The sequence below is a fragment of the Cervus canadensis genome, chromosome 28 (assembly GCF_019320065.1).
Source record: "Cervus canadensis isolate Bull #8, Minnesota chromosome 28, ASM1932006v1, whole genome shotgun sequence".
NCBI classification, from domain to species: domain Eukaryota; kingdom Metazoa; phylum Chordata; class Mammalia; order Artiodactyla; family Cervidae; genus Cervus; species Cervus canadensis.
The window spans coordinates 10,935,101-10,955,568 of record NC_057413.1 but is presented as its reverse complement, the minus strand read 5'-3'; the positions used below and the strand labels follow the sequence as shown (position 1 = coordinate 10,955,568).

The 20,468-nt window shown below is 43.1% G+C and overlaps 1 protein-coding gene across 3 annotated transcripts in view; it reads right to left on the bottom strand.

Moving 5' to 3' along the window:
- Positions 1 to 1,246, bottom strand: part of GMPR (guanosine monophosphate reductase) — a 59,512-nt gene extending 58,266 nt beyond the window's left edge. Inside the window, exon 1 of one of the 3 annotated variants that reach the window (XM_043450030.1) lies at positions 1,034 to 1,246. In XM_043450030.1, the coding sequence (XP_043305965.1) occupies positions 1,034 to 1,120 (87 nt within the window). In that variant the 5' untranslated portion in view covers positions 1,121 to 1,246. The remainder of the gene's footprint in view (positions 1 to 1,033) is intronic. The other 2 variants (XM_043450028.1, XM_043450029.1) reach the window with 2 other exon arrangements.
- Positions 1,247 to 20,468: the final 19,222 nt, after the last annotated feature.

The window sequence follows — 20,468 nt, the reverse complement described above, 5'->3', positions numbered from 1 at the left end:
CAAGGGGATTTATTTATGGTCCTGGAAGGGCGAGTGGGGGAAGAAACCTGTGCTGGCTCAGCCTCCCCCTGTTTACTTCTGCAACCCCTGCCTCCAGACACAGAAGTTTCCTCACCTTCCTCTCCAGCTCCAAGCCCCAAGCAAAGCCACCAACACCCATATACATGTCTCCAGGGGACTCTGCCTATCTGTGCAACTAGTTTATCCTTCAAGACTTGACCTTCCTCCTGCCCCCAATCTCTAGCTCTTTCCAGTCTGGTCTCCACCTGTTCCTCGGACTTTGCTCTCATTATCAACGCAGAATGAGCAAAACTGCCCCCACCCCTGCCCCCCAGAGGTCCCATTAGCCCCCACACCCGCACCCCAGTGTTTCCAGCTTCTGGAAGACTGGGTTGGACTCCAGCTGTCCAGTAAGGGGATGCCGCCAGGCACACAGGTCCCCAGCCTCACTCCCAGAAGTCACTGAAACACAGAAAGTAAACCCTGAACTTTTGCCCCAGAGTTTCCCTGTGTTTCAGACCTCCTAAAATAAATTCCATGGCTGGACCTGATACTAAAGCAGTCGGAGTTCTCCGCAGAGAGACGCTGCCAAAAAAAATCCCCGTCCCAGTACACCCGGGCTCCTCTGCGTCCTTTTCACCCTACATGCACCCCTCAAACAGCCCCTGCCCTCGCCGTCACTCTTTCTGAATCAGCCGACCACTTGGTCTTCGCTCCTCTGGGGTTTAGTTCCGCTGTGCGCTTCCCCTCGCCGCCCCAACCAGACACATTGAGGATTTTAGGCCGGAGTCGGACCCCTTAAGGACACCTCGGACCTCTTACAGACACCTCCTGTCCTGGCAGGGGACCAGCTGGCTTTCCCTCTCTCCAGTGGTGAGAAGAGCAGAGGGGGTCGGCGTCCCACTAACCCCCAGACACATTGAAAAACAGGCGAGGTGGGCGCACAGTACAGCGCCTCTCACCCACCTGCCCCGCGCCACCCCGGAAAAAAAACAAACAATCCCACCCCAATGCGGCTTTCGAAGGGCCTGACCTCGGCTCGACTCTTGAGGCTGCTTCGCTTGGGTCGGAGCAGGACATCCTTGAAGTCCAGCTTGAGGTCCGCATCTATGCGGGGCATGGTGCGGGCTGCGCGCTCGGGCCGGCGCGGCTGGAGCCCGCAGCTCCTTCCTGCAGTACAGGCGGCGCGGGACGCGAGCAGCGGGGTGTGCGGGGAGCCGGGAAGGTTAGGGCGGGAGGGGCAGGGCTCCTGCGGGCGGGGGCGGGGCCTTCGGCGGGCGGGGCGGAGCCTCCGGTGGGGGGCGGGGCTCCCAGCCGCTCTCGGCCCCGCCCCGCGCTCCGGAGGCCCCGCCCCCAACGGCGGCGGCCGAGGTGAAGAGCGGAGCCGGGGACTGACGCGGTAGGGACAGATCAGATGGACGCTAAGAAGTCCGCTCGTGTGACACTCTAGCTGCCGCCCGTCCCTGTTTACGGGCTTGCTCACTGCGGTGACCAAAGTGTGTGTGGGGGGTGAGGAGGCGTGCACACCGTCTCGTCTGTCACCGACGTCCCCTGACGGAGGAGACTTGGCCTGTGACCCCCTCACCCACGGAAAAGTCCAATCCTTGAAAGGCTTCCCTTCTTACATTTCAAGCCCCGTGTGCCCGTCAGATGCTGAGTCACACCTCTCACATGCCAAAATCGAAGAAACCCCTGGGAAGTTGGAGAGAATTGGGAAAAGACAGTGGGCAGGTGACTCTATTTAGCCGTAGTGGACTTAACTGAGGCAATCTTTGCGTTCCCTTTGGATTTCAAGAGTTTGTATTAATATAAAAGCGTGACGTCTGTAGTCGGCGGAGATGCTGAGATTCGAGGGACCTTAGTCCTTCTGAGAATGAGGGATGTCAGTTTATTTTTAGTTGTTGACCACGCTGAGCGGTCATTATACATTAGGAATGTGCTTGAGTGCCCGCCCTGCACCTGCTCATTCACTTGCACAACAACCCCATGAAGAAGGAGCAGGTTTGCAGATAAGGAACTTGAGGACATATAAAGGAAATAACTTGCCCAAGGTTACAGTAAAGTTAGATATAAATCTCTCAGTCCTTAAAACTTCTTACAACCTTAGTTAAAGCTGCTTTTGTCTTGGGACCTCTCTCTGCCTGGGTTCAAAACCTGACCCCACCACATTCTAGCTGGATGACCTTGGTGGAGCCACCTAATAATTTATCTAAACCTGTTTTCTCATAAGTTAAAAGATGAAGAAAAACATTAACACTATCCTCTCCCACGTTTGGGAGAGAATTAAATTGTTTGTGTGTGGGGGGTTCCCATAATTAATACATGGGAACTGTTTATCTGGGGTCACTTGTTGCATCATGTGCTTTTTGCTTTGCATCCTCAAACTAGATTGCTAACTGCGCAAAAGCAACTTTCATTATCTTTTTTCTTTTTTTTTTTAGTTCTACCACTTTATTGCTACCAACCCATCTCCCTCCACCCTCGTGCACACATGCTCAGTCATGTAACCCCATGGACTTCAGCCCACCAGGCTCCTCTGTCCATGGACTTTTCCAAGCAAAAATACTGGAGTGGGTTGCCATTTCCTTCTCCAGCAACTTTCATTTTCTTTCAGTTGTCTACAGGCTTGACCTGTTCTCAGGGAACTCATATTTGGTACAGCCGACCATAAAGAAACATCACAATGTTCATTTAACACAAATATCTGCAAATGATAAAGTTCTCAGCCAGTTCCACTTGCTCTCAACACCTTTGTACCACAGGAAGTTCCTGAAGTTTCATGAAAGGAAATTAAAGTTATCAGGGAGAAAGTGAAAGTCACCACAATTAGCTGGGCAGGCTAAATGTTTATGACCCTTATGGAATCATTTGTTGGGAGCCAGCCAGATGGGCTGCTTATTTTCAAAGTCTTAATTCTGATCTTAATTCTGATCTTAAGTTCCTAACTAAAAACAAGGTAAAATGTAATTATTTATGGTATGGTTATTTGAAAATGATACTCCCAACAGGGAAGAGAAACTAAGCTTATGAAGGATCTGCCTGGGGTTACAGTAACAGGGGTGAATGTGGGCTTTATAGTTGTTATTACCTACCACATCTTACTCAGACGGTAAAGCGTCTGCCTACAATGCAGGAGACCTGGTTTCGACCCCTGGGTCAGGAAGATCCCCTGGAGAAGGAAATGGAAACCCACTCCAGTATTCTTGCCTGGAAAATCCCATGCACTGAGGAGCCTGGTAGGCTACAGTTCATGGGGTCGCAAAGAGTTGGACACAACTAAGCAACTTCATTTTAACATCTTAAAGGAAAAGCCTCCTTTGGGTGACTTTGCTCATTAACCAGGAAGGTACCTCTCCTCTTGGTCTCTTATAGGATAGAGACAGAAGCCCACTTTGTGCAGTCCATTTCCTTTCCTTCTGGAATGTTCCATCATACCTTTCCTCTTCCCAGGCACAAAATCATGTTCAGGGGTCTCAGCTAAGAACTCAGAAGGGCAGAGAAACAATTATTTCTTCTCCTCTAAAATGTGTTATTTTAAGTTACAGTCTAACCAAGTCTGTATGCAGAGTTGAAATAGGAGAACATAAGGTTCAACCTATTTATAATTTAAATGTAATAGATTTACAAGTTATTTAAATACAGGGGAAGATTTGACTTAATTGAAGTACTAAAAGGAAAATGAATATATTGAATTTAAATATGCGGTGTAACATGTTTATAGAAATTTAATTACATTAATGGACATGACTAAACACTTTCAAAGCCTTCTTGATGGTAAAATTTACTAACTTTAGAAAAAGATGATTAGGAACCTAACTGTGAAAAGTTAAAGAATTTGAGATTTTAAAAGTGCAACTTTGCCAGGGGCGGGGGTAGATTTAACAGTTGTCTTAATTTCTATTGCTAACAAATTATCAAAAAAATTTTAGTTTTAAAAACACGATTTCTATAGGTCAGAAGTTTGCATCTGGCTTAGTCAGTTTCTTTACTTCAAGGTTTTATCAGACTACAATCCAGCTGTTAGCCAGGAACTGTGATCTCATAAGAACCTCAACTGGGGAAAGACCTGCTTTCAAACTTCCTCAGATTGTTGTGAGAATACATTTCCTGCAGCTGCGAAACTGAGGATTTCAATCTTTCAGAGGTCTTTCTCTGTTCCTGCTCATACTGAGTCGCTCAGTCATGTCCATCTCTTTGTGACCTCATGGACTGTAGCCTGCCAGGCTCCTGTCCGTGGGATTCTCCAGGCCAGAATACTGGAGTGGATCGCCATTTCCTCTTCCATGGGATTTTCCCTACCCAGGGATGGAACCCATGTCTCTTGTGTCTCCTGAATTGCAGGTGGATTCTTTACCAGTAGCTCCACTTAAGAAGCCCCTCTGCTCCTAACGACTGCTTGCAGATTCTTGCCATATAGATTTCTCCAACATACCCGCGTATTTCCTAAAAGTGTGCTTCTTCAAAGCTGGAAATAGAGAGAATTTGAGTTTACTAGCCAGATGGAGTCCTGTCTGCATGTGTGCGTGTGTGCTAAGCTGCTTCAGTTGTGTCCGACTCTTTGCAACCCTATGGACTATAGACCACCATGCCAGCTCCTCTGTCCATGGGATTTTCCATGTAAGAATACTGGAGTGGGTTGCCATGCCCTCCTCCAGGGGATCCTCCTGATCCAGGGATTGGACCCTTGTCTCTTATGTCTCCTGCATTGGCAGGCTGGTTCTTACCGCTAGAGCCACCTGGGAAGCCCAGAGTCCTATTCAACCAAATGTAATCACTACAGTAATGTCTCATTACTTTGCTATATTCTGTTAGAAAGAAGCTCAGGTCCTGCCCATACTCAACAAAGGGGATATTAAAAGGGCATGAGCTCCAGGAGGTGGGGGGCATGGAGAGAACTCTAGGGCCTGTCTGTCATAGCTGTTTTTCTACTTTTTTTTTTCCCATTCCAGGATTCAAACCAGAATTTTGAACTGTATTTCACTTAGTTCTTAGCACCAAAAGCATCCTTAGTCTCCTCCAATCTGTGACAGTTTCTCAGGGTTTCCTTATCATTCATGACCTTGACACGTCTGAAGAGAATTGGTCATAGATTTTCTTCCTCAGTTTGGGTTTACCTGATGTTTTCTTAACATAAGACTTGGGTTAGGATGTCTATGTGTGTGTGAAGAATACCACAGACATGAAGCACTCGTCTCATTGTATCATGTCAGGGGTTCATGATATTAATGTGATTTGTTACTGGTGATGTGGAAATTGATGGCTTGGATAAGGTCATGTCTGCCAGGTTTCTAAACTGTAAAGTGATCATTTTCCATTCTCCATGCTCCTTTTGAAGCGAGTTACTAAGCCAGTCTACACTCAGGCAGAGGGGATTTAGCTCCACCTCTTGGAGGGAAGAGTGTCAAAAAAATTTGTGATGTATGTTAACGGGCTGTGCTCACTCATGTCCGACTCTTCGCGACCCCATGGACTGGGACCCATCAGGCTCCTCTGTCCATGGGATTTCCCAGGTGAGAATACTGGAGTGAGTTGCCATTTCCTTCTCCAGAGAATCTTCCTGACACAGGGATCAAACTCGTGTCTCTTGCATCTCCTGCATTTGCAGGTGCATTCTTTATCACTAGCACCACCTGGGAAGTCCTTAATACTGCTCAGTAATTAGTAAATAAATTTGGGGAGATATTTTGAGGCTGTACAACTATCCTATTTCTCACTGAAGCTTCTTCTATTAATTTTAGCATTCATGATTGAAAATTTTTTACTATTTGCTTTTCTTCTCCTCTACTAATATGAAAGTTATATTCTCTGTTTCTGTTATGTTTTTTAAAAGTCTTTATTAAATGTGTTACAGTATTGCTTCTGTTTCATGTTTTGGTTTCTTGGCTGTGAAGCATGTAGGATCTCGGCTCCCCACCCAGGGATGGAACCCACAGCCCCTGCACTGGAAGTCAAAGTCTTAACCACTGGACCACCAGGAAGTCTCTGTTTCTATTCTTTTATTCAGTTCCTAGAAACTATAACGTGTGTTATATCTTTTTGCCTTTTCATACTGGCTTAAAACTCAACATTCAAAAAGCTAAGATCATGGAATCCAGTCCCATCACTTCATGGCAAATAGATGGGGAAACAATGGAAACAGTAACAGGCTTTATTTTCTTGGGCTCCAAAATCACTGCAAATGGTGAATGTAGTCATGAAATTAAAAGACATTTGCTCCTTGGAAGAAAAGCTATGACCATCCTAGACAGCATATTAAAAAGCAGAGACATTACTTTGCTGACAAAGGTCTGTCTAGTCAAAGCTATGGTTTTTCCACTAGTCATGTATGGATGTGAGAGTTGGAATGTGAACAAAACTGAGTGCCAAAGAACTGATGCTTTTGAACTATGGTGCTGGAGAAGACTCTTGAGAGTCCCTTGGACTGCAAGGAGCTCAAAGCAGTTAATCCTAAAGGAAATCACTCCTGAATATTCATTGGAAGGACTGATGCTGAAACTCCAGTACTTTGGCCATCTGTCGCAAAGAGCTGATTCATTGGAAAAGACCTTGATGCTGGAAAAGAGGGCAGGAAGAGAAGAGGACGACAGAGGATGAGATGGTTGGATGGCACCACTGACTCGACAGACATGAGTTTGACAAGCTCCAAGAGTTGGTGATGGACAGGGAATCCTGGTGTGCTGCAGTCCATGGGATCACAAAAAGTCAGACACGACTGAGTGAACTGAACTGAACTGAATGACATGTATGTTTGGCTTATTAAGTTCTTAAATTATTAAAATCTTTACCCCTGCCCCCAAATAGTACAAATATTGCAAAACACTCCAAGTCCATTCATCACATTCCTGACTTACATGCTATTTTTAGCACAATATTTTGAGTCTCTTTGTTATTAATATTTATTTATTTTACCCCAGTAGATAATGTCATTGCTTTGCTACTTTTAAATCACTGATTAGTTTCACCTATGTTACCACTTTAGTCTTTTTGATCTCAGGTCTGCTAGCTGGGATGGCTGTCTAATTCTGAAGACTATTCTTTAGGATTCTTTTTTTTAGTGAGGTTTTCCTTATGATGAACTCTCAGTTTTTGTTTATCTGAACATGTCTTTATTTTGTCCTCATTTTTGAATAATATTTTTCCCAGGTATAGAATTCTCTGAGAAGTGCGTTTTGGTGTCCGTTATTGCTGTGAAGAAGTCAGTTGTAAATCTACCTGTACATCCTTTAACGGAGACAGTACTGTGTTGAAGCTTTGGGGGACCTTTGGGGGTCCCCATTTTGTGTGGGCAGGGTCTTCTATCAGACCCTCTTCCTTGCATGAGACCTGAGCTCTGACAGTTCACTTTCCCCTGACACAGACACTGACCCGAAGCAGAGGGGAGGGGTGTCAGCAGATGCTCCAATAATGTGTTTACCTCTCCAGATACTGATGTCTGGCCAAACACTGGCCCGTGAGCTTCCCGGCATGTTCAGTTCCACGATGCTGAATAGGCTTCAGGTTGTAGTGACATCTGATATTTTTCACTGTTTTTAGAGGAAGGGTTGATCTGTATGACCTAGTCCATCATTAACCAGCAATTAGAACTTGACAATGGTCGCTCAATCACTAAAGTTTAGGGTTTCCCTCATGGCTTACGGTAAAGAATCTGCCTGCCAACACAGGAGACACAGGTTCGATCCCTGGTCTGGGAAGATCCCACATACAGCCACAACTTCTGAGCTTGTGCTCTAGAGCCTGGGAGCCGCAACTACTGAAGCTGGCATGCCCTGGAGCCTGTGCTCATCAATAAGAGAAGGCACTGCAATGAGAGGCCTGCACACCACAACAAAAAGCAGCCCCCGCTGCAACTAGAGAAAGCCCACTGCAGCGACACAGACTCAGCACATCCAAAAATAAAATTCTTTTTAAAAAGCACTAAGGTTTATGTATTAACAGTGACTGGGCCAGCTGTTGTTTGTCGGACACAAGTTTGAAGGAAAGTCACATTTGGTAAAGTATGGCCACAGGTCCTTTCCATTTCTCGAGTGATTACTCTCCACCTGCCCCTATGCTAAACCCTTAAGGTGCATTGTCTCCTTGGATTATGGAAACAAAGCTATGAAATACAGTCTGTTTTTATTCCCATTTAACAATTGAAAAAACAAAGTAAAATAGAGCTGTTCAAACTAGGATCTGCCTGACTTCAGACTTCCCCCTAGGCAAACAGTCTTACCTATAGAAAAACAAAAATCTTTGTTGAATTTGAGAGAGTTCAGTTCAGTCACTAAGTCGTGTATGACTCTTTGCAACCCCATGAACTGCAGCACGCCAGGCCTCCCTTCTATCACCAACTCCTGGAATTTACCCAAACTCATGTCCATTGAGTCAGTGATGCCATCTAACCATCTCATCCTCTGTTGTCCCCTTCTCCTCCTGCCTTCAATCTTCCCCAACATCAGGGTCTTTTCAAATGAGTCAGCTCTTTGCATCAGGTGGCCAAAATATTGGAGTTTCAGCTTCAACATCAGTCCTTCCAATGAACACCCGGGACTGATTTCCTTTAGGATGGACTGGCTGGATCTCCTTGCAGTCCAAGGGACTCTCAAGAGTCTTCTCCAACACCACAGTTCAAAAGCATCAATTCTTCTGCACTCGGCTTTCTTTAGAGTCCAACTCTCACATCCATACATGACTACTGAAAAAACCATTGCCTTGACTAGATGGAACTTTGTTGACAAAGTAATGTCTCTGCTTTTTAATATGCTGTCTAGGTTGGTCATAACTTTCCTTCCAAGGAGTAAGTGTATTTTAATTTCATGGCTGCAATCACCATCTGCAGTGATTTTGGAACCCAAAAAAAATAAAGTCAGCCACTGTTTCCCCATCTATTTGCCATGATCTTAGTTTTCTGAATGTTGAGCTTTAAGCCAACTTTTTCACTTCCCTCTTTCACTTTCATCAAGAGGCTCTTTAGTTCTTCTTCACTTTCTACTATAAGGGTGGTGTCATCTGTATATCTGAGGTTATTGATATTTCTCCTAGCAATCTTGATTTCAGCTTGTGCTTCATCCAGCATTTCTCATAATGTACTCTGCATATAAATTAAATAAGCAGGGTAACAATATACAGCCTTGACGTACTCCTTTTGCTATTTGGAACCAGTCTGTTGTTCCATGTCCAGTTCTAAATGTTGCTTCCTGACCTGCATACAGATTTCTCAAGAGAGAATCCATTAATTAAAACTATATCTTGGAGACATTACTTCCCACTGATAGATATTATTTTAAAAATATAAAGTGTTGGCAAAGATGTAGAGAAATTGGAACACTTAGTTCTTGCTGATAGGAATGTAAAATGGTGAGGTTGCAGTGGAAAACAATTGGGCAGTTCCTCAAAAAGCTAAACACAGAATTACCATATGATCCAGCAATTCCAGCTCTGGGTATATACCCCAAGCACTGAAAGTAGGGACTCAAAGAGACACTTGAACATCAGTGTTCCTAGTAGCATTATTCACAGTAGCCAAAAGATGGAAATACGTAACTTGTCCATAGATGAGTGAATAAACAAAATGTGGTATATTCATACAATGAAATAGTATCCAACCTTTAAAAAAGAGGGAAATTCTGATACATTCTTTAACATAAATGAACCTTGAATATATTATGCCAAGAGAAATAAGCCCGTCTCAAAAGGAAAAATATTGTAAGATTCTACTTATAGGAGGAATCTAGAGTACACAAATTCACAGACACAGAAAGAAGAATAGAGGTTATGAGGGGCTGGGAGGAGGGGAATTAGGGTTTGATAGGTACATACAGAGTTTCTGCTTGGGTGATGAAAATTTCCTGGAGATAGTAGTGATGGTTGCATGATACTATACAAGTTCATAACGTTGCCAAATTGTACATTTTAACATGGTTAAAATGGTAAATTTTGTGTTATGTGTATTTTACCACAGTAAAAAGTCACCAAAATGTAAATGTAGTAAATCATGTTTTTTTTTTAAAGTAGTTTGTTGATATAAAATACTTCATTCCCCCCACCCCACCTTATTTTACCTTAGTTCAGTTCTTCTAAAGCAATGTCATTTGGGGTTATGGAAAAACATGGTCCCAAACCTAAAACCATTTACTGAGGTTTTCCAGTAGGTTTTCTATGTAGATTTACCATATTCCGGTTGGAACTCAATTAATGTATACTCAATTCTCAATGGATTTGAAATGGCACACCAAAAAAAAACCCAAAAACCTCTACTCAAAAGGATATATAGATCAGGGTACTAAGGAGAGAGGAAAATTGTATTAGGAGAATAAAAAAAGCCAGTGTAAATTCATCACATAGAAATGCATTACATGGTCCTAAAGCTAAAAAAAAGGCCTCCAAATATGGCATTCAGATTTCTAGGATCAAAATGTGGCTACAGTATTCAATGTCCATAAATATGAAAACCAAGTCCCAGATTCTTCCTGTTCCTGAACTGAGATTTAAAAGGCATTTTTCTCATGGGTCTCTGCTAAGAGAACATTGTGTGATGGAAATGTGAGAATTTCCCATGGTTTTTTTCTTATGACATTTTGCCTGTATAGGTAAACCCACAGCAATAATTCAAGGGAAGCAATTCTCTAGGTAAAAGATTATGTTATATAACTCAACAAATATTTCTTGAATCACTGAGCTGTTTGCATCAATATGACAAATTCACGACCTATCCTCAAAGATTTCATCCAGGGACCAGGGTAGAAACTAGTGACTAAGAAAGAGCCAGTGCTATTTAAGGGCTTGCAAACTTGCCCTCTCACCTAAACTTCACCTGCCTGGTTTAACTAGCACGGTGTTTTTGTTTTTTTGTTTTGCTTTTATTTATTTTATTTCTTTCAATTGAAAGTGCATGCTGTTAGCACAGGATGCATTTTCTGACTCAGAGCAGATCCCACCAATTTCCACCATATTACCCCCAGCCTGATTTATGTATTTATTTTGCTTGCCTGACCTTTGCAGACATTTACTTGCACTGTTTGAATGAGTTCATACCTGTTAATTATTGCTGTAAAAAAAATACACCCTGGCTTTTACTGTTATTACTCAGCTGATTAGGGTTATTCTGCTTCATCACCTTGAGGATTTCACTGAGGTTTGTGTGATACAAAAGCCGATGGTCAATCAGTGACCTTTCGGCATCACGTTTGGTTTGAGATTTTTTTATTTCAGTGTTGCAGACCTTAGGATCTTCTCATAGGAGATACGCTTTTCTCTTTCTCATTGACCATTACTATAAGAAGTTGGGCTTAAATAAAAGTGTCCAACTTCCCCCCTCCCCCATGGCCTCTGTCCTCATTAGCTACGTGTTTGTGATGATAATGACAATCTCATTCCACATCTACTGATTCATCGAATTCACAGGGCATCATTCTCCAATGCTGCTAAGAAACTTTAAACAAAAGGCCATCTAATTTGATCTCTACTTCTAGAATGTGTCTCTGGGGTTTGTAACAGAACCCAGGAGCACCAGAGAGCTATTTTAGGCAGAAGTGTGCCTTGGAGGGAGAGCAAACAGAATGACAAAGGCTCTAAGTATGTAACACAAGTATGTGACACATCTTTGGTACACCGTGTAAAATATTTTAGGATCTCTTCAAGTGAAAGGTGCTGTTAAATCTCTTGGTGAGGAGGACTTCCAGCTGAGTTCCATGGAGACTGGATGATTGTATTGGCTCAGTTTTTTTCAATGCTGTGTCCTAGGCGAATACCCAGGCTCTCCTCATTTTTAAAAATGTTGTTTAGTGTTCTTGCCAGCTTTGATGAAAGGAGAAAATCACCTAATTTCTAACATCTGCTATCAGCTGGCTACCAAGATGGCTACATTCTTGTCTCCAGGACTAGGTGGCCTGGGACATCAGTAGGAAGAATTAAGCTTCTCCTACAGCTGAGAAACTGATAACTAATTTGCTTTTTTTTTTCCCTTTTGTTATTGTTCAGACACTCAGTTGTGTCCAGCTTTTTGCACCTCCATGGACTGCATCATGCCAAGCTTCCCTGTCCTTCACTATCTCCCAAAGTTTGCTCAAGCTCATGTCCATTGAGTCAATGATGCCATCCAACCATCTCATCCTCCGTTGCCCCCTCTCCTTCTTTTCTCAATATTTCCCAGCATCAGGGTCTTTTCCAATGAGTCAGTTCTTCGCATTAGGTGGCCAAAATATTGGAGCTTCAACCTCAGCATCAGTCCTTCCGATGACTATTCAGGTTGATTTCCTTTAGGATTGACTGGTTTGATCTCCTTGCTGTCCAAGGGATTTTTTTTATTCCCTTGAAGTTATGAAAATTTGTAGGAAAAAAATGGAGGGAGAGCAAGCACGGGGGAGCATTTCAGCACGCTTTTCTCATAGCACCCCCCATCATACTTTTGACTTATTATAATTTTTAACTTTTTTTTTTTTTTTTTTGGTCATGCCAAGTGGCACTTGGGATCTCAGCTCCCTGACCAGGAACTGAACCTGCACCTCCCGCATTAGAAGCATTGAGTTTTCACCACTGGACCACCATGGGAGTCCTGTTACACTTTTTAAAGGGAAGGGGTCCTCTTGGAGAACAGAGAGCAGTAAGAAACCAAGCACTGAACTATGCTGGGCACCCTAAGCAGCAGAATTTTGTCTCTTCCAGTACCAGAGGGGGCAAACTCAAATCAAATCTATTCTTCTGGCTCTTCCCATAACCCTTTGGGTATCAAAACAATTAGGTTCTCTGGACTTTTCAAAACCGAGAGTTGACTTTCCTCCCTGTGTTTTTCTTGTCCTTGCAGGGCTGCAGTTGTTAAATAGGGTGGCAAGAAAAACAACCCCACACTCAGACCAAAAAAAGCTAACTATCCACACAGCATCTGGCTTCTGCCGATGTTTAATGAGACCACGATGTTCCCTCCTCCTGTGTTAATGAATGAAGACCTCGGCTCTCAGCTTCAGGCTGGTTTACGTGCAGAATGTACAAAACAAGGTGATGGCCACTCTTCTACTTGGCTGTTGATCCTTAGCCCATTTTCTTCCTGTGCTGAACTGCCTTTATTTTGCTTCTACTGATTCATAAAATCTCTTTTCCCCTACCTATTACTCCTCAAGAGCTAAAAAGATCCCATTTTCAAGAATCAGTAAGATCTCCCAAAAATCAGAATCTCTCTTCTCCTGGACATATTGGATTATTGTCTATTGTTGTGTGTGTTCATATAGCTAATGTAATATTGGACATAATGCAGTTGGCATGGAACAGCCCAGAGCAACGCTAACTCAAGTTTTTCATTCTTCATCCAAACTGGATTCAATTTGTACCAGGGGTCACACACACACGTGTGTGGCAGGGGCAGGCAGGAAATATAAATAAGTTACTAATCCTGGTATAAGTTGTCGTTTCTTAGCCACTTCTCTTAAGCCTGGACAAGAATAGAAATAAGGTTGAGGGGATTCTAGGATCGCTGTCAGTGTTTGGGGACAGCAGCTGGTAAAGAATCCGCCTGCAATGTGGGGGACCTGGGTTCAATCCCTGGGTTGGGAAGATCCCCTGGAGAAGGGAAAGGCTACCCACTCCAGTATTCTGGCCTGAAGAATTCACTATACAGTCCATGGGGTCGCAAAGAGTCAGACACGACTGAGCGACTTTCACTTTCACTTTTCAATGCTTTTGAAGAGAGTGGAAATGTAAAGACAGAAGAGCATTTATCCACAGATCAAGCGGTCCTCCTGTGGGAACAGTTTTGCTTTCCCAGGGGGTATCTGGCAATGTCTAGAAATCTCTGTGGTTGCCACAGCTGGGAAGGTGAGATGCTAGTGGCATCTAGTAGGTAGAGGCCCAGGATGCTGCTTAATACTCTGCAATGTATAGGACAGCCCCATCACAAAGAATCACCCGACCTAAAATTTCAGTAGTGCTGAGGTTTAGACACCCTGCCCTGGACAGATACAGATTGTCGCCTTCAATTTTTTTCCCCAAGTGTCCCTCCAAAACTATTCTCTTTCGTCTGTTTTAAATATTTATCTATTTGGCTGAGCCAGGTCTTATTTGCAGCTCGTGGGATCTTCAATCTTCATTGCAGAGCGTGGAATCTTTAGCTGTGGCATGTGGTATGTAATCCCCTGATCAGAGATTGAACCTGGGCCCCCTTCTGTATTGGGAACACAGAGTCTTAGCGACCGGACTACCAGGAAGTCCCTCTCTTGCATATTTTTAATTGAAATCTAAAACTTTTCATTGTAAGTTTAGTTGAAAAAGATGTAACTCCTAGTTTATTTCAAGTATAAACATTATATTATTTTAAAACATATCAAATGAAAACAACACTGGGACTACTTAGGGTTTATCGTTATTCACTTGCAAAATACATGAAAAAAATTCTGCTTTTAGAGTTGAAAATTCATATTGTTCCTTTTTGTCCTTGACTTCCTATTTCCATTCCATGTTCCCCACAGGAATTTATCCAAGTATAACCCATTTCAAGCTTCATGAAATGAATTGGGATAAAAGGCTTCTCTCAATCACTCCATTATGCTTCTCCATCAGAAAAATCTATATCTGCCAGCAAAATTTATATTTTATTATTTCCTGTGATTGTAATGATCTAATCACCTATGTTTTCTTATGGGTTGAGTTATAACCTTTATTTGATGCCACTGATCAAAACTACCTAAACAAATTATGTATATAAGTAATAAGCATCAAAAGTAAAATATCATTAAGATGTACTTTTTACTAAAACCATCGGTCTGGACCTTTCTCCAAAGAAGACATATAGATGGCCAACAGACACAGGAAAAAATGTTCAACATTGCTAATTATTAGAGACATGTAAATCAAAACCACAATGAGATACCACCTCATACCAGTCAGAATGGCTGTCATCAAAAAGTCAGCAAACAAAGGACTTCCCTAGTGGTCCAGTGGTTAAGACTCTGCACTTCCAATTGAGAGGCTTGATCCCTGGGTCGGAAACTAAGATTCTCCCAAAAGATATGTTGAAGTCCCAACTCCCAGAATTTATGACTGTGACCTTTTTTCCCTTGGATATAGGATCATTGCTGATATAATCAGGTTAAGCTGAGGTCATTAGGCCCTAATGCAGTGGAGTTGGTGAACTTAGAAAAAGAGAGAGAAAAAGAAAAAGAGAAAGAGACAGGGAAAATGCAGGGTGAGGATGGCTGCAGAGACTCGAGTGATACATCTCCAAGCCCAAGAATGCTGAGCGCTGATGACTGTTCTCAGAAACTCACTCAGAGGAGTGAGGCTTGAGACACTGGAGGAGGCCAAGGCAACTCACTCCAGTATTCTTGCCTGGAGAATCCCATGGACAGAGGAGCCTGGAAGACTATAGTCCAGAGAGTTGCAAGGAGTTGGATGTGACTGAAGCAACTTAGCACCAGCCTCCAGCACTGTGAGAGAATACATTCCTGCTGTGTTTAGCCACCCTGTTTGTGGCACTTTGCCACAGCAACCCTAGCAAATGAATACAGAGAGTTTTGAAGACAACACACATAGAGAGGAGGGGGGAGGGAGGGTGGGGTCAGCACACGGACCCTGAGCCCAGGAGCCCCCTTCACGTCTGCACTGGAGGTGGCTTGCTGGCCTCACCCTGGCCCCGGGAGCACATTTTGAAGTGAAGATGATAAGAATCCTAACTCCGCCGCCATGAAGAAAAAGACAAAAAAGAATCCTAACTCACATTAGTTCCTGGCAGGAGTAACTGTGTCGGGACACCCACACCACTCTTTAAAATCCCTGGAGGACAAATGACCTATGGTCATGACCGCAGGGTGTCCTCCAAGTGCTAGAGGAACTGGAGGACTACGGCTTCTCTCGTGTTATCTGCGTGCATTTTGAGTCATTTGGGCAGTTGAATTGTGGCTCCCTGTTCAACAGGATCATTGGAAGGGTGATTTAAAACAAATTTACTTAACCTTTGTTTTCAGGTTTCAGTTTTTTCCTTTCTTCCTTGCCAGGGCTCTGAGGGTGGTACAGGTTACATGGTTGACATTTGCATGCATGTTGGAAAACCTGTCTATTTAGAATGAGAACCGTGGGCTGAGCTTACGTTAAGAGAAATTCCCTAGCAAGGAAATTGCCTAGTGAGACTATTTCTGGAGCAATTTTTTGCGGTAATAATAGCATTGCCTTCCTGCAGGGGAGAGCCTCAGGCCATACAGACTGAAGTGTTGTATTACAACTGCTGCTGCTGCTAAGTCACTTCAGTCGTGTCCGACTCTGTGCGACCCCATAGACGGCAGCCCATCAGGCTCCCAGGTCCCAGGGATTCTCCAGGCAAGAGCACTGGAGTGGGTTGCCATTTCCTTCTCCAATGCATGAAAGTGAAAAGTAAAAGTGAAGTTGCTCAGTCGTGTCCGACTCTTAGCAACCCCATGGACCGCAGCCTACCAGGCTCCTCCGTCCATGGGATTTTCCAGGCAAGAGTACTGGAGTGGGGTGCCATTGCTTTCTCCAGTATTATACCTAAGACATGGGAATATCACATTGACCAAGGAAGTTTAAAAGAGTCAGGTTGGGTGGGCAGGTATGATAATGTCACAGTTGGGTGCTTTGCCAGTGTGGGACTGGGTTCCTTGGATGACACTGGGCACAAACAGGCCAAAGCAAATGATGAGTTAATAACTGGAAAAATCAGACACAAACAAGTGTTTTTAATCTGTTCCCTTGTCCTCTCTGTGCCCAAACATGCTGCTGAGTGTTATGCATTGTCTCAGACAGGGAGGGGGACATGGGGCTGTGGAAAACCCATCTGGTCATAGTCAGAATTTATGACCACATGGAGGAAGCAGCCCGCTGAAGCACAGGCACCCTTCTAGGACCTGGAGGCAGGCACTGGACCAGGAAATGACGAAGGTGCTGAGGTGGAGGGCTGATGCTCTGTGGGGGAAGTGCCTTTAGCAGCTGCATCAACCCCAGCTTTTCCCTCTTAAGTCACCAGTGACCTGATTTCCATACACAACTTTCCTGAATTCTAAGGAACTGTTATTAACAAAAATCCTTTAACTAAAGTAAACAAAGTTCTCTTACCCAGGAAATCCCATGGACAGAAGGAGCCCGGTGGGCTATAGTCCGCGTGTGCCAAAGGTGCGTGTGTTAGTCACTCAGTCGTGTCCAACTCTTCCCAACCCCACGGACTGCAGTCTGCCAGGTTCTCCTGTCCATGGAATTCTCCAGGCAAGAATACTGGAGTAGGTGGCCGTTCCCTTCTCCAGGGGATCTTCCCAAGGATCGAACCCTTGTACCCTGCATTGCAGGTGATTCTTTACTATCTGAGCCACCAGGGAAGTCTGGGCCACAGTCCCTGGGGTGGCAGAAGAGTCGGACACAACTTATCAGATGAACAACAACAATGACGTTATCTTAGATGTTTCAATACTGAAAATGACTTTGGAAGATTTCACGTTAAAACTGATTTCTATTGAAATCAGTTGCACAAACACACATTTCAAATTATAGTCAAAAGGCAAAATACCAAATATGCAGACACCTTCTTAACATAAGGGTGTTGACACTAGTGTTCCAGTTCTCTTGCTGCTGCTGCTAAGTCACGTCACTCGTGTCCAACTCTGTGCGACCCCATAGATGGCAGCCCACTAGGCTCCCGTCCCTGGGATTCTCCAGGCAAGAATACTGGAGTGGGCTGCCATTTCCTTCTCCAGTGCATGAAAGTGAAAAGTGAAAGTGAAGTCGCCCAGTCGTGTCCGACTCTTCGAGACCCATGGACTGTAGCCTACCACGCTCCTCCGTCCATTGGATTTTCCAGACAAGAGTACTGGAGTGGGGTGCCATTGCCTTCTCCATCCAGTTCTCTTAAGCATTTCTATATTTAACTCTGAATCTCCCCAGGTTGAAAAACACATTTGTTCAAGGAAGATGGTTTCGCTACCAGTTAACCCAAGTTCTATACTGCGAGACATATAGCTGAAGGTCCCAGATTCTCCTCTGGGACCCTGACGAAATGGGCATGGTTCTTGCTATTCCTATATGATGCCATAACAAGAGAGCAGTGGTCACTCACCCCCTTCCTTGGGTTTAAATTATGCACCTGACCTAATTTTTTGAGGAGTAGGCAGGAGGCCCCAGTTCCACCTCACTGGTAAACTTTTAGATAAGTGAACTTTCTTTCTTTTTTTTTTTTTCCTGTAACCCTGGAGACCTTGAACATGATGGGACCCTACCAGGTTTAAAGATCTCCGGGCCTCACAGAACCTTCTATTCTTTCATATTTAAAAACGAGATGATATAACCCTTTCAGACATTGAAACATTATCAATTAAATTTTGTATTTTTAGGTGTTTTTCATTCACTGGAAGTTATTACTTATGAAACTAACTAACTGATATTCTCTGTCAGCCAGATGATGTTTTTTAATGTTCAATTTTCCACATTCTGTATTCTTCATTAATTTAATAAATGAGCCAATAACAGCAACAAGGCTCAATAAAAATGCATCTATTCACCTGCTTATACAAATTTTTAAAATCCTGTTAATTCTCACTTTTTGCATCTCACTCTGGACCCCATGGCTTTCCAAATTTAATGTATATCAGAGGGCACAGTCATTATTCTCTTTTTGAAGCTTAAATCATGTCAGCTTTGGCTAATTGAGACCTTTTCAATACGTTTTGTTGTCTAACATATGATCTCTATTCTGGCCAACTTTTAAAATCTTTTAACTTGATGGAATCCTGAAATGTTTTTATAAACTTCCTGCCTCTTAGGGTCATGCCCCTCTCACAGATATTACTAATGGTAGCGAGCTGACTTTTGGATTTCTCTCACAGCTTTATCTGACTGATGAATCCCAGCTTTCAAGGTCATTCTGCTGACAGGACACACCTAGGTTTGAAACCCAGCATCGCCACTTGTCGACTGTTCCTGGGCAAGTTTTTCATCTGTTCTGAGCCTGTTTGCCCATGCAAACACTCAGATAATACTGATACCCAGTTCAATGAGAGAATTAAGTAAGATAATGTATATATATTCTTCATCACTGTGCTTAGAACATATAATTTAATAAATAGTAGCTGTAATAATATGTTATTTTTAATACTGTTTTATGTAGAAATGAACTCAGACTAATTAATGAGTAATGTGGACTTGTGTGTACATGTTAAAGACTAAACGTATGTTGCAACCTAAGTGTCCATCAACAGATGAAAGGATAAAGAAGATGTAGTATATATATGTACAATGGAATACTACTCAGCCATTAAAAATAATGAAATAATGCCATTGGCAGCAAAATGGATGGACCAAGAGATCATCACACTAAGTAAGCCAAAGACAAATGTGAATTCTAAAAAAAAAATGACACAAATGGACTTCTTTACAAAACAGAAATAGACTCAAAAACATAGAAAACAAACTTAGGTTTACCAAAGGGGAGGAGGGGAGGGATAAAGTAGGGATTTGGAATTAAAATATACATACTACTATATATATATAATAGATAACCATCAAAGACCTACTGTGTATGTATAGCACAGGGATTGTACTCAATATCTTATAATAACCTATAATGGAAGAGAATATAAAAAAAGAATCCTCTATATATACATACATACATATATATACATACTATATATATATAGGAATCACTTGGCTGTGCGCCTGAAACTAACACAACATTGTCAATCAACTATATTTCAATAACATTTTTAAAAATAAATTGGAATAAAAAAAATGACCATAGACTTTCACATACATTTCACTCTTCCCCAGTCTTGGATGTTGAGACTCCTGTTATCTTAGTATCTGTTGAGACCCAGCTCCTGAGAAGTGTTTGCCATCCTTGAAGAAGCTCTAGCCGGAGATGTGACTTCACGTTGCAACTCCACAGCCTCTGCAAGAAGTCGAGAGTTTCAGTGGGTCTGGTCCCTTTCTGCGGTGAAGTTTCTTTCCCAGGAGGGAAAGCCTGACAGGCCTGTGAGCTGGGAGGGGAGCCGGGCGCCGGGAGCTGGGGGAGGGCAGTTTGGCGCATCAAACAGAGAAGCGGCAGAGACTTGAGTCGCGGGTCTCTTATTCTCCATTTGGCCCCGTATCTGGTCTGTTTCCTCTCACCTCTCTCTTTGCATTAGTCAAATGCTGTCTCCTTCAAATCCATAACATTTCACCCTCCCTTGTTGCCCTGGAAACAGCTCCTCTTTTCCAGCCAAGAGGGTTTTATTGATCTCTCTGCCTTCTTTCAACCTCTTTTTAAAAATAAAAATGGCATCAAATGAAAATCCTGCATCCTAAGAAATCTTCCTTGAAAAACGCAAACACATACAAATATGCCTATTTGCTTTATCTTTAGGAATGAATCAGACTCTTCCTTTTTTATCTTTTTTGTTGGTGCATTGTTTTCTCTGTTTCCAGTCAAATTCAAGGCCACCTGTAATTTTTGTTTGTGGTACCTAGTGTATTGATGGAATGTATTTTTTCAGTTGTTATGTTGTTGGTGTTGTTCAGTTGCTAAGTTG